This window comes from Peromyscus leucopus, chromosome 5, assembly GCF_004664715.2.
Source record: "Peromyscus leucopus breed LL Stock chromosome 5, UCI_PerLeu_2.1, whole genome shotgun sequence".
Lineage (NCBI taxonomy): Eukaryota > Metazoa > Chordata > Mammalia > Rodentia > Cricetidae > Peromyscus > Peromyscus leucopus.
In genome coordinates, this window is record NC_051067.1 from 94,967,747 (window position 1) to 94,979,185 (window position 11,439).

Sequence of the window (11,439 nt, forward strand, 5' to 3'; positions counted from 1 at the left end):
TGACTGTTAGATGTCATTTATTATTTCACACCGAAGTTGGAGACCAAGGTTACAACTATTAAATACCTCTTCCCCACCCACCCCTCAAGACAGCCCAACTTTGTTAGAAAAAAAAAAAAAAAAAAAACACAACAAAATACCATTCAGGTGGAACTGGGGAAATAATGAGACAGAAACACAAGACAGAACATCTTTACACACTGATATCAAAGTGGCCATAACACCAGAGAAAAGCAGTCATGGCAGTTAACATGGATGCCAACAACCAAGGGCACCAGGCTCATAACAGCTGCCCTTCAGGCCATGGCTTTTGGGCTCTGCTGCAGGACTTGGGGCTGCTGGTTTCAAAGTTCAGGCCACTGGCTGGATGTGATTTTGGTGAGGTGAAAATGTGTCAAGCGTCTCCCTCCATTGCAGAGAGAAAGAGGACACAGGGTGGGGGCTGGCTAGGAGCCCCAAAAGCTTCTTAGAGGCCCCAGAGAAGAGAGCCAGGCAAGATTCTCCCCAACAGAGAGAAGGCCCTTCATGGATAGAGTTCACAGCATATTTGCATTTACATGGCATAAATTGCCACTGCCACTGTTGCCATCAGAAAGCTAAGAGTGAGGACCCATCGGAGGAGTGGTGCCTGGGATGAGCTAGTGCTGATCTGAGGCTTCCCTCTGGGTGTCTCTGCAGGGGTAGGGTCTGAAAGAGAAAGAGGAAAGGTCAAACACATGCAGCCTGGGCTATATGACATGAAAGCACACAGAGTGAAGGAGACCCAGTGTCTGTCCAAGGACACGTTTCTGTTACAGCACGCAGTGTCTGCTAGCCACTGCTCGAACACCTGCCAAGCTCTTCATTCCTCCCTGCTCAACCATGTCCTATCAAGGGGAAAGTCCCCTGACCCAACCAGGTAGCTAACTCCCATCAGGACTGGTCACATTTCAGCCACCAGAAATGCTTCTAGCGACAGGGCCATGGGATCCTGTCCCAGGTGGGAAAGCCTTAGGCAAAAAGTGGGTTAGGATGGCATCGAGCAAGCAGCTTCATATAACCTGCCCTGCCCATCCTCTCGTCACCCACTCCCTGTGCCACACTCTGTCCCAGGGGTGACAGACTCAGGGAAGGCACATTTTGTGTCACTGGCCTTTTTTGGAAGTCTTACTATGGCTCCAGCTAAGGCACAGGAGAGAGGGGCTGGCACCCAAGGTCCAGATGTCTTCCTAGTGTCCCCTGGAGGGTCAGCACTGAAAATAGGTCCCCAAAGCCCTGCCTCATATGGGCACCTTCCAGGAGCCTTTAGTGGATCTGAAAAAGGAAACACTTACAATCCCAGCTATTTGTGAAAGAGACAAGAGGATTGTTTGATCCCAGGGTTTGAGGCCAGCCTAGGTAACACAATATGACTGCCTCAAAAAAAAAGCTTGGGGAGATGGTCCTAAATAAAAGGATTTCTGTGCCAGTGACTTCTAAGGGATTTCTGTACACCTCAGCCAATATACTACAACCCAACCACCTGATTTCCCAATGTGGGGAAACTGAGGTAGAAAAGCCTTACAGCTCACCCACACATTACAGGATGACCCTTGGTCCTTTTGTCTATACCCTATTTCTAATTTAAAACATTCAGAAAAGAGGAGAATAAAAAAAATCCCAGAGACAGCCATGTTCCTGCCATGAAGAGCCAGAGGCAAGAGGGCACCTTTACCTTGCACCAGGCTACCAGGCCGCTGGCGAAGCCACTCCATCTGTGAGGGGCTTTGGTCCTTTTGGTCCTGTGTCAGCAGTACCTGAAGTTCCTCAAACAGCTAGAAAATAAGACATATTGCCATGTTAATGAGACCCAGTGGTGACCCCAGCTGAAGGCAGAGCTTGAAGCATGTTATGAAATATTGTGGAAATGACACAACTTAAGAAAACTATCACACACCCGTGTGTCTTCCACCTGCCTTATGAGAGAGAAGTCAGGTTTAGTTAGCTTCCTTGCCTGTGCTTCCCTAATGTGTCTGTGCCTCCACCTGGTCCCCACCAGTTAAAACAGCTGTCCTAAATCTGGGGTTCAGGATTTTATGTATGCCCATTAGGAGAGCCATTTTGCCTCCTCTGAAACAACACATGATACAACCTGCTGTCTCTCATCCTTGCTAAGGGGTATGCCGTGGAGAGCCTCAGACTGCTTCTGCAGGTGAGGAAACCACAGCTCCTGGAGTAGGGCTTGCTTGAGACGACTAAGAGTCAGGATGGAGATCCAGCTCTCCACTGGGCTGAGTCTTTTTGTTTCAGACAGGGTTTCTCTGTGTAGCCTTAACTGTCCTGGAACTCGCTCTATAGACCAGGCTGACCTCATTCAGAGATCTACCTGTTTCTGCTTCCCAAAGGCATGTGCCACCCCACCCCCAGCTTCATATCCTCAGAAGGACATGGGTGGTCTAGATGTGGTTGGATTTAGAGATTTGAAAGGATAATTCTCTAACAGGTGCTTGCCTGGCGGACCTTTTAAGGGATCCCAGACTGAAAGTGGGGAGCCAGGAGGTCATGAATTAGAACCCTAAGCACCATAGCACCCCAATCAACAGGACACTATACCCCTACAGCTCTATCTTTCAGGGCCTTGCTCAAAACCCACTTTCCTAGGGGCTGGAGAGATGGTTCAGAGGTTAAGAGCACCAGTTGCTCTTCCAGAGGACCCAGTTCAATTCCCAGTACCCACATGGCAGGTCACAACTGTCTGTAACTCCAGCTCCAGGGGATTTGACATCCTCATAGACATATATACAGGCAAAACATCAATGAACATTAAAAAAATAAAATAAAATAAATTATCATTACAAGACCCACATTTTCCTCCTCCTTGTATTGAGGCATTTTCAGAAAGTTGTGAGATACCTCTGTGGCTGTATAGAAAATCTCCAAAAGCATATGCCAACTGAAGCACTTCATCCTCTGAAAACCTTTGTATTTAACTGTGACTCCGGGACCCTCCCTCCAATAACAGTAGTGTGGCTTGGAGGAGTGGTGAAGCTCACCTCGATGTTGAGCAGGAATGCGGTCTTAGCCTCCTCTGTCACCCTGTGCTTGACCTCAGGTGTCATCTCCAGAGTATTCATGCGAGCACGGTAGAGCTGTTTGAACTTGGTAGGGCTGTCGATGTTGGGGAAGGTGAAAAAAGCCAGGCCTTCACCAGAGCTGGGCAGGTCCAGGGCCTTCTGCGCAATCTTCTTCAGGACCTGGCCCCCTGAGAGGTCACCCAGGTAACGGGTGTACGTGTGGGCCACCAGCAGCTCAGGATGAGTGCGCCCCACCTCGTGGAGGTGCTTCACATAGTGCTGTGTGGCCGGTGTGTAGGGGATGGTCTTCTGCCAGTGGGGACCGTACCAAAAGGCCATGTCCTGCTCGAGGGCAGTCCTTCGGTGCAGCTCCTCAGGGAAGTAGAGCGGGGCGTAGACTGGGTTCTGCTTATTGCGTTCTATCTCCTCCTCCAGGGCCACATAGATGTGGTACAGGGAGGCCATCACCAGCTGAAAAATCAAAGCCAGTTTCTCAGGTCCCTAGAAGACCCCTACATGACTGCCTTCTGGAAGTCCCCACCAGCCTGCAGTCCCCTCTCCACCCAGTTCAGTGTTCTCCACTGTGTATCTGGTGTCTTTCTTTGTCTACTCTTTTTGGTTTCTCGAGACAGGGTTTCTCTGTGTAGTCCTGGCTGTCCTAGTCTCTCTCTGTCGACCAGGATGACCTCAAACTCATTGAGATCTGCCTGCCTCTGCTTCCTGAGTCCTGGGATTAGAGGTGTGCACCATCACCATCAAGCCATATCTGGTATTTTCTACTGACATCAATTCCACTGTGCCAGGAAACAGCAAAACCAGTCTATTGTGTATGCTGGGTACACAATAAAGAAAGCCCCTCTGTCAAAACCCCATTTCTCAGATGAGCTTGGGAAGTTAAATGAGCTAGACAATTTCACTGTGAGGACAGGACATTGCAAGGCTAAGGCAAACTTCTCCTTGCCTTCAGAAGCAAAATGGAATTGAGTCAAAAGATCTGGGTGTGGTGGTACATGCCTATGGTCCAAATACTCAGGAGACTGACTCAGGAGCATTAGTTCCTGAACTATGTAGTGAGACCCTGTCCAATAACCCAAGGACTAGGATTGTAGGTCAGTGGGAGAGAACCTATCCAACCCAGCAATGCCCTGGGTTAACCAGGTCAAGAGTACATGTTCTGAAATTAGGCCATCTGTTTGGTTTTGGTCATTTCCACCTAAGCTGACTGTTTGGCCTCTTAACCTCTCTGGGCTTTATCTACTCGTAAGGTTGAGACGAGTCTAAAGTTACCAACACAGAGTTAGTGTTCACCATCCTGCTGTCCAGGCTCCTCTGTCAGCATCACATAGCAGGCCAAGAACTTGCTTTGTGACCCTCTCCTCTCTTCTCTGAGCTAGTGTCAAAATTAGTAGGATAACTTCCTTAGACAAGCCCTCATCATCCTTGGCTCCAACCTCTCCATTAAATTATTAGCATGAGCCCTGGGCATACCTGCTACACCCTCCCCAATGCCCTGGCCAACCTACATGTCACATACCTTAAAGCCTTCCCTGGTCACCTGGCCCTTCTGAAAGTTCCTCATGAACTCAGCATTCTCTGCCCGGGTGTGCACCTCCTTAGTGGCCTCCTTTAAGGCCTCAGACAGATCCTTGGGCATGCTGTGGAGGAAGGGAGGAGAGTCAGTGGAGTGGCTTTTCAAACTAAACCAAGAATGTTGGGGCCTCATCTTCACATGTTGGACCTACAGAATAGGTCCAATGTCTTTACTAGGCCAAGCCATGGCCTTAACCATGCAAATAATCATCAGTCATTAAATACTATGGGATATAGTCCCCCAAGCCACAGGGAGAATTCCTACCCTAATAATTCCCAGTGAAGGCGAGGGAAAGTACGGCCTGACCACCGAGGAGTCACACCAGTCCGAGGACCATGCTCAAGGGTTGATTTATCTTATTTTATTTTATTTTGATTTTCGAGACAGTGTAGTCCTGGCTGTTCTGGAACTCACTCTGCAGACCAGGCAGGCCTCAAACACAGAGATCTGTCTGCCTCTGCCTCCTCAGTGCTGGGATTAAAGGCGTGCGCCACCACTCCTGGCTAAGGGTAGATACCTTGATAAGCTTTTAGAGCTAATGCGAAGGTTTCTTTCAAAAAGTTTCTATTACAAATTTCATAACCAGCCTTTTACTCCCAGCACTCAGGAGCAGAGGCGGCGAGGGGCGGGGAGAGTCTCTGTGAATTTGAAGTCTGGTCTGTTTACATGGTGAATTTCAGGACCATCAGGGCTACATAGGAAGGAAAGTCAAGAAAAAAGAAAAAAACCCTGCACACACACCCAGATTACACTCAAAGTGTCTGCATTAAGCAGTCAAAGGAGTTCTGTAGCAGGGGGATTGAGAGATCCAGGCCAGCCTGGAGGACTTAGTTAAGACACCGCCTTTAAATAAAAAAAGGGGTGATGTTGCACCTTAGTGGTAGAGTGCTTGTCTGGAATGTTTGAAGTCCTAAGTCCAATCCTTAACGCTAAAAGAACAGGAGTTAGAGGTAGACAGCGTGAGCTAGCTCTGCCAGTAAAGGCACTTGCCACCATGCCTGATAACCCCCCTTCCTTGGAACTCATATGGTAGAAGGAGAAAAGTGATCCCCTCAAGTTGTCCTCTGACCTCTACATGTTTAGTATGGCACATATGTAGCCACTCTATATGCACAATAAATAAAACATAGTGGTGGTTTTTAATCCCAGCACTTGGGAGGCAGAGGCAGGCAGGTCTCTATGAGTTCGAGGCCAGCCTGGTCTACAAAGTTAAGTTCCAGGATAGCCTGGAAACTCTGTCTCAAAAAAAAGAAAAGAAAAGAAAAAGAAAAAAAAAAGGAGAAAGAAAAGTCAAGTATGGTGGTGGAGCACCTTTAGTCCCAAGCACTCAGAAGGCAAAGGGAAGCCAATCTGAGTAGCCAGCCTGGTCTACATATCGAGCTCCAAGACAGCTAAGACTACATAGAAAGACCCTCTCTCAAAAAACGCCCCCCCCCAAAAAAAAAAAAAAAAAAACAGCCTAAACACCCTCGAGCTCTGCTATTGCTGTCTTGCAATTCTCCTGTAAGGTTGAGAACTGCAGTCCAGCCTGACAAGTGAGCACTCCGCGCCACCGGGAGAGCCAAGCATAGAATCCAGGATCCAGGACTCCGAAGTGTGCTCACCAGCCGTCAAACCGGGATACCACAAGGACACTCCCATCCCACAGGGTGCCAGAGGGGGTGAATCACATCATCTCCCTCCAGCTGCCCATGGCTACAGGTAGACTGGGCGGTAACTCGTCCCCTGGCCCCACAGCATTCCCTGGCTGAACAGGGCACGAGGATCGCCACACTTCCCGTCCCCACGCAGCTGCTTGCCTGTCGGGCTGTGAGTGCTCCATCACCGGGCTGGGCTGGCTCAGGCTGATTCTGTCTGCTTTCGGCTCCGGGCTGTGCTTCGGATGGCTCCGCTCCGGCAGGCTCCACTCAATGGCTGTCTGCGGAAACTCGGGAGGAAACAGGACTGTGAGCAGCTGCCCGAACTGGCCTTTTAAGTAAGCGGGTCACGTGGCGGCCGCCCAGCTGAGCTCCTGTTGCAACACCCTGCCCCCGGGCGGGCTGGCCTGGTCTGCTAGGGGATAAGTCATATGACCCAAGCACTGCCCCAGGATCTTTGAAAAAAAAAAAAGGAACTCTGAATGCAAGTTGCCTCTGGGCAGAATTTGGATTCTTTCTAGAATCCTCTCTTCTCAGTGACAGGACAGGAGTAGCCCCTCAAGAATCTAGAAGGGGCCGGGCGGCGGTGGCACACGCCTTTAATCACAGCACTGGGAAGGCAGAGGCAGGCGGATCTCTGTGAGTTCGAGGCCAGCCTGGGCTACAGAGTAAGTTCTAGGAAAGGCGCAAAGCTACACAGAGAAACCCTGTCTCAGAAAAAAACAAGGAAACAATCTAGAAGGTTCCAGAACTAAGAGACAATGTTTGTCAAGGTGAGATGCTGGTGGGCAACCCTAGGGACTGACCCACAGGGTCCTGAGTCTCCCTGAATCTGTCTTCCCAGAACTCTGAGGACAGCTGGTTTTCTCATTTCTCTTATGGACACTCAGTCCTGCTTGGTTTGCTGGCACCTGCTGAGACTGACTTTTCCATGGTTCATCCCTATACATCATAGTGCTGGGTAGATGGCTCAAATTTCACAGGTGGGGAAACTGAGCCAGAGGATGAAGTGTGCTGCCTAGGGTCTCATGGAGAGCAGCACCTGAGTGTCTGGCTGCCTCCTCGGCACTGATCTAGAACCTGGTCTACACCATGACTTCCTGATGCCTATGAGTGTGTCACCTTGAAGTCAGGACACATTCATCATCACAGATACCCACTGAGGCTTAGCAGGGTAGGGCTTGGACAATCATCTGAATTCCTGATGATGTGGCCCCCTCAGTACTGAGTGGTTCCTCAAAGCACTCAGAGTTCTAGTTGTCCTGTTTTGGGTCAAAAATGACTTCTTTAAAAAATATTTATTGCTAGGCAATAGTGGCTCATGCCTTTAGACCCATCACTCAGGAGGCAGAAGCAGGCAGATCTCTGTGAGTTGGAGGCCTGCCTTGTCTACAGAGTGAGTTCCAGGATAGCCAGGACTACACGGAGGACCCCTGCCTCAAAAGAAAAAAAAGTATTTTATGTGTGTGTTTGGACCCAAGTATAATGCATTCATCCACATGCACACAAATGCTTGAGAAGGGCAGACGAGGCTGTGGGATCTCCAGGAACTAGAGTTAAGGAGGTAGTGAGTTGCCCATGTGGGTGCTGGGAGCCAAATGCAGGTCCTCTGGAAAAGCAGCAAGTCCTGTCAGCCTCTGAGGCACCTTTCTCTCCAGCCGAAAACTGACTTCTGATGTTAACAAGGGTTCCATTCTTTGTTTGTTTCTTCTATTTTTAAGGATATCACTTAGAAATAGTGGTTGCAAGTTATCAGCTCTGAAAGAAAGAGGAATGAATGTTGGCAATTGCCTGTCAAGGGTGGACTCCCCCATAGAGGGAAAGGGATGGCCAAGCCTCACCTGCATGTGCCCAAGAACCTGTCGTCACTTGTGCCACTGTGAGCAGTGACAACAGAAGAGCAGCCCCAGGAACTGCAGACCTACTGCACGCTCTCAAGAACTCCACTTTACGGACCAGGACAGAGGCTTAAGATAGGATGTGAATTCACTGTGACTGGAGGACTCCACAGTCCCTGGAGAGCAGGTGGCATATCTTCTGCCTGCGAATGGTGTAGACAGGACAAGTGGCTGTGACTACTGCCAACCAGCGGGTGCTTCTGTAGGTGTTCTGGAGAGGGCCATCTTCCCCAGGGAGGGTGGAAAGCAGGTGAGCAGGGACTCTGTCCACTTTGGGCTGGACCTGTGACTGGCACGTGTCAGATGGTTAATATTAACTGTAAGAAGGAGGATGCACAAAGGCTCCTGAGGGAATGGGGATGCTGTGTTTGGCTGTCATGGCACCAAGCTGCTAGAAAGGGTGAAACCAAGCTCTGATCACAAATGAAGTACTTTCTGAGTGCAGAAGCTCGGCTCATTCCCACAGCAGGCCACAGGTCTGTCCAGCTGTTCGCATCTCCCTTCTGTCTGCTTGAGTCTCATGAGGAACAGTGAAGTCAAGGAATTTCCTTGTCACTCAGCTATATTGACAGCAGAACCAGAATTCTAGCCCTGGTAAGAGGAAGCCAGGCTTCCCTCCTGACCACCCCACCTGAAGCCCTGTCATGGAGGGTCCAGGAGTTTTGGGGGAGAATAATGAAAAATCTGTAGATATAGAGATTATTCTGTTATTTTTCTGTTATTCCAAGGACCGCAGAAAGTGAAACAACATGAATCTCCTTTTCAACATGGGGAGTTGGGGCACTCAAAGCGGGAGGCACTGACCCAGGCTGTGGCCCCATTAGCAACACAATTTTGTTTACCCTGAGGTTCTGACTCCTGGGGCCTGACTTGTTTTCTGGGAACCCCAGATGTAGCTAGAAGATGGGCCACTCAGAATCTGGGGACAGGCTGTTCTGGTCCCTCCCAGCCCCTGCCCCCCAACCATGCCAACACTGACTCAGCTTCCTGACTTCCTTTGCCTCATGCACCCAAAAAACCCCAATCCATGCCCTTCTTCCTGCTGCAGTGGCTCCCTGAATACCCACCCCTCAAAGATGTCTACACTCTGACATCAAGACCAGAATGAAATTCTGAAGGCAGATGTGAGACTGTCCTGGACCATCCTTCAGGATCCAGGGTCATTACAAAGTGCATGATGGGTCCATACACAGTTTATGGATGAGGAAAGGGGGAAGAGGACAGGAAAATGCTGTCCCACCTCCTATAAAGATGGGGGACACAGCCGCAAGCTGACATGCACAGTCAGCCTCAGGAAGCTAGAAAGTTGGGGAACTCCTGCTACAGGAGTGCCCAGCCTTACCCACACAACCCCTGCCCCAGCCGATTTCACAGGCTCCTGCAGTGGCGCAGTTTGAAGCGTTTCACACAGGGCTTTACAATTTAGAACCAAACAAGAGGCTTCTGTACCTTGCTAGAACTTTCATTTCCTCCTGCCTGAGGCTAAAGCTGCCCTTTGTACCAACTAACTATTCAGAGGGAAGCTGAGGGTGACTCAGCAAAATCTGCCTTCCCTTTGTGTGAAATCCCCCCTCCCAACCATGACACAGCATAAAAGCAGCTGTAAAGCAATGAGGAAACTGCAACTCAGCATTCTGGGCGGGAGGGGGCGGGAGGGGGCGCGGGAGGGGGCGCGGGAGGGGGCGCGGGAGGGGGACGGGAGGGGGAGCGGGAGGGGGACGGGAGGGGGGCTCGGGAGGGGGCGCGGGAGGGGGACGGGAGGGGGACGGGAGGGGGAGCGGGGAGGGGGAGCGGGAGGGGGGAGCGGGAGGGGGAGCGGGGAGGGGGAGGCGGGAGGGGGGGGGAGGGGGACGGGAGGGGAGCGGGAGGGGGACGGGAGGGGCAGCGGGAGGGGGAGAGGGAGGGGGAGTCCGGGTTGGGTTCTGCTTTCAGGCCGATGTGGAAAACAAAGTCCAGGCTCCAGCAGGGGCTGGAGTCTTGGGCCAGGGATGGAGTTCTTTGTGTCTTTTGCCCCAGTTAGATGACAGTGAGGGGATTTGTGTGGGTGTCTTCAAGCAAGAATCCTCACAGAGAGCATACTGACTACACCATGCCTGAGACAGACCAGGAGGGGCTCCAGTGGGGCTCTTCAGCTTACGTATACAGGATATACAGGGCAGACAGCCCAAAGCCAGAAAAACTCCCAAAAGCCTGATACCAAGACATGGAATTCCAATGACAGGAGGGTCCATAAGTAAGGTAGAGACCCTCTGACGGGCAGACAGATCTATGCTGCCACAGATGGAGGACAGAAAAAGAGCATTGCTCATGAAACAGCTGTCCAAGCAGCCCCATGTCAAACCCTCACATAGACAGCAGGTGTACAGCTGGATCAGAGAAGTGGACCTCCTCTTCATCCCCACTTTGTCTTTCTTCTGCCCCAGGACATCACAGAGATGGTAACAGAGGGAGCTGCCCACCTCTGCTCAACACCTGTCAATGACTCCCTGCTGCCCCTGGGGTGAAGTGCAAGGCCTTTATCTGGGGACACCTGTTCCTTGGAGATCTAGCCAAGCCCACCTCTCTGGCAGAGGATTCTCACTCTGTTCACTGCCACCCACATCAAGTATTCCAGACTCAGAGGAGTACCTTCCAGCCCTGAACCAGCAAGACTGTTATCCTCAGGATTGCTAGCCTCCCCTAGAATACCACTTTTGCCCAGAGGCTAATGTAGGTGCATGCCTGTAACCCAGCACTCCAGAAGTGGAAGTGGGAAGAACAACCAGTTCACCAAAGATGTAAGAGTTACTGTAGCAAGCTTTTGTGTCAGGACTGCCAGCTCACAAGTAACATGAAGACTTGTTAATTATGAAAACTCGACCTGAGCTTACACTTGTCCCCCTAGCTCTTATAACTTAAGTTAACCTATTTATACTAATCTACATTCTGCCACAAGGCATTAGCTCTTTTCCATCTTGTACCTCCTGTTTCCTCTCCATGTCTTGATGGAGAATCCACCTTTCTTCTTTCCAGAGTTCTCTGCCCAGAAGTCCCGCCTATACTCTCCTGCCTAGCTTTTTATCACAAATCACAAGCAATACATCTCCATATGGTGTACAAATATCCCACAACATTTCCTCCTTTTTGTCTAAATTAAAAGGGAAGGTTTTAACTGTAACACAGTAAAACTATATACAATAAAAACTATTATCAAGTAAGGATTACATTTACAATGTCCAATCCATTTGTATTTGGCAAATTTGGAGAAATTACTTAATTATCTATCTTATCTTGATGAGTCC

At 50.1% G+C, this 11,439-nt stretch overlaps 1 protein-coding gene across 1 annotated transcript; it reads right to left on the minus strand.

The window, feature by feature from the left end:
- Hmox1 (heme oxygenase 1) lies at positions 1 to 6,584 on the minus strand. The gene is made up of 5 exons (XM_028854887.2): positions 6,423 to 6,584; positions 4,567 to 4,687; positions 3,012 to 3,503; positions 1,694 to 1,793; positions 1 to 687 (listed from the first exon to the last, which is right to left on the minus strand). Exons 1-5 carry the CDS (start codon positions 6,443 to 6,445, stop codon positions 554 to 556), a joined length of 870 nt encoding a protein of 289 aa, XP_028710720.1. The 5' UTR covers positions 6,446 to 6,584; the 3' UTR covers positions 1 to 553.
- Positions 6,585 to 11,439: the final 4,855 nt, after the last annotated feature.

What these genes read in the sequence shown, in the direction of transcription:
- Hmox1 (XM_028854887.2), bottom strand. Translation starts at nt 6,445, where the DNA reads ATGGAGCACTCACAGCCCGACAG. An exon ending in GAGCACTCACAGCCCGACAG is followed by an intron (nt 4,688 to 6,422) that starts GCAAGCAGCTGC and finishes CTTCCTCCACAG; the next exon opens with CATGCCCAAGGATCTGTCTG. An exon ending in CATTCCTGCTCAACATCGAG is followed by an intron (nt 1,794 to 3,011) that starts GTGAGCTTCACC and finishes CTTATTTTCTAG; the next exon opens with CTGTTTGAGGAACTTCAGGT.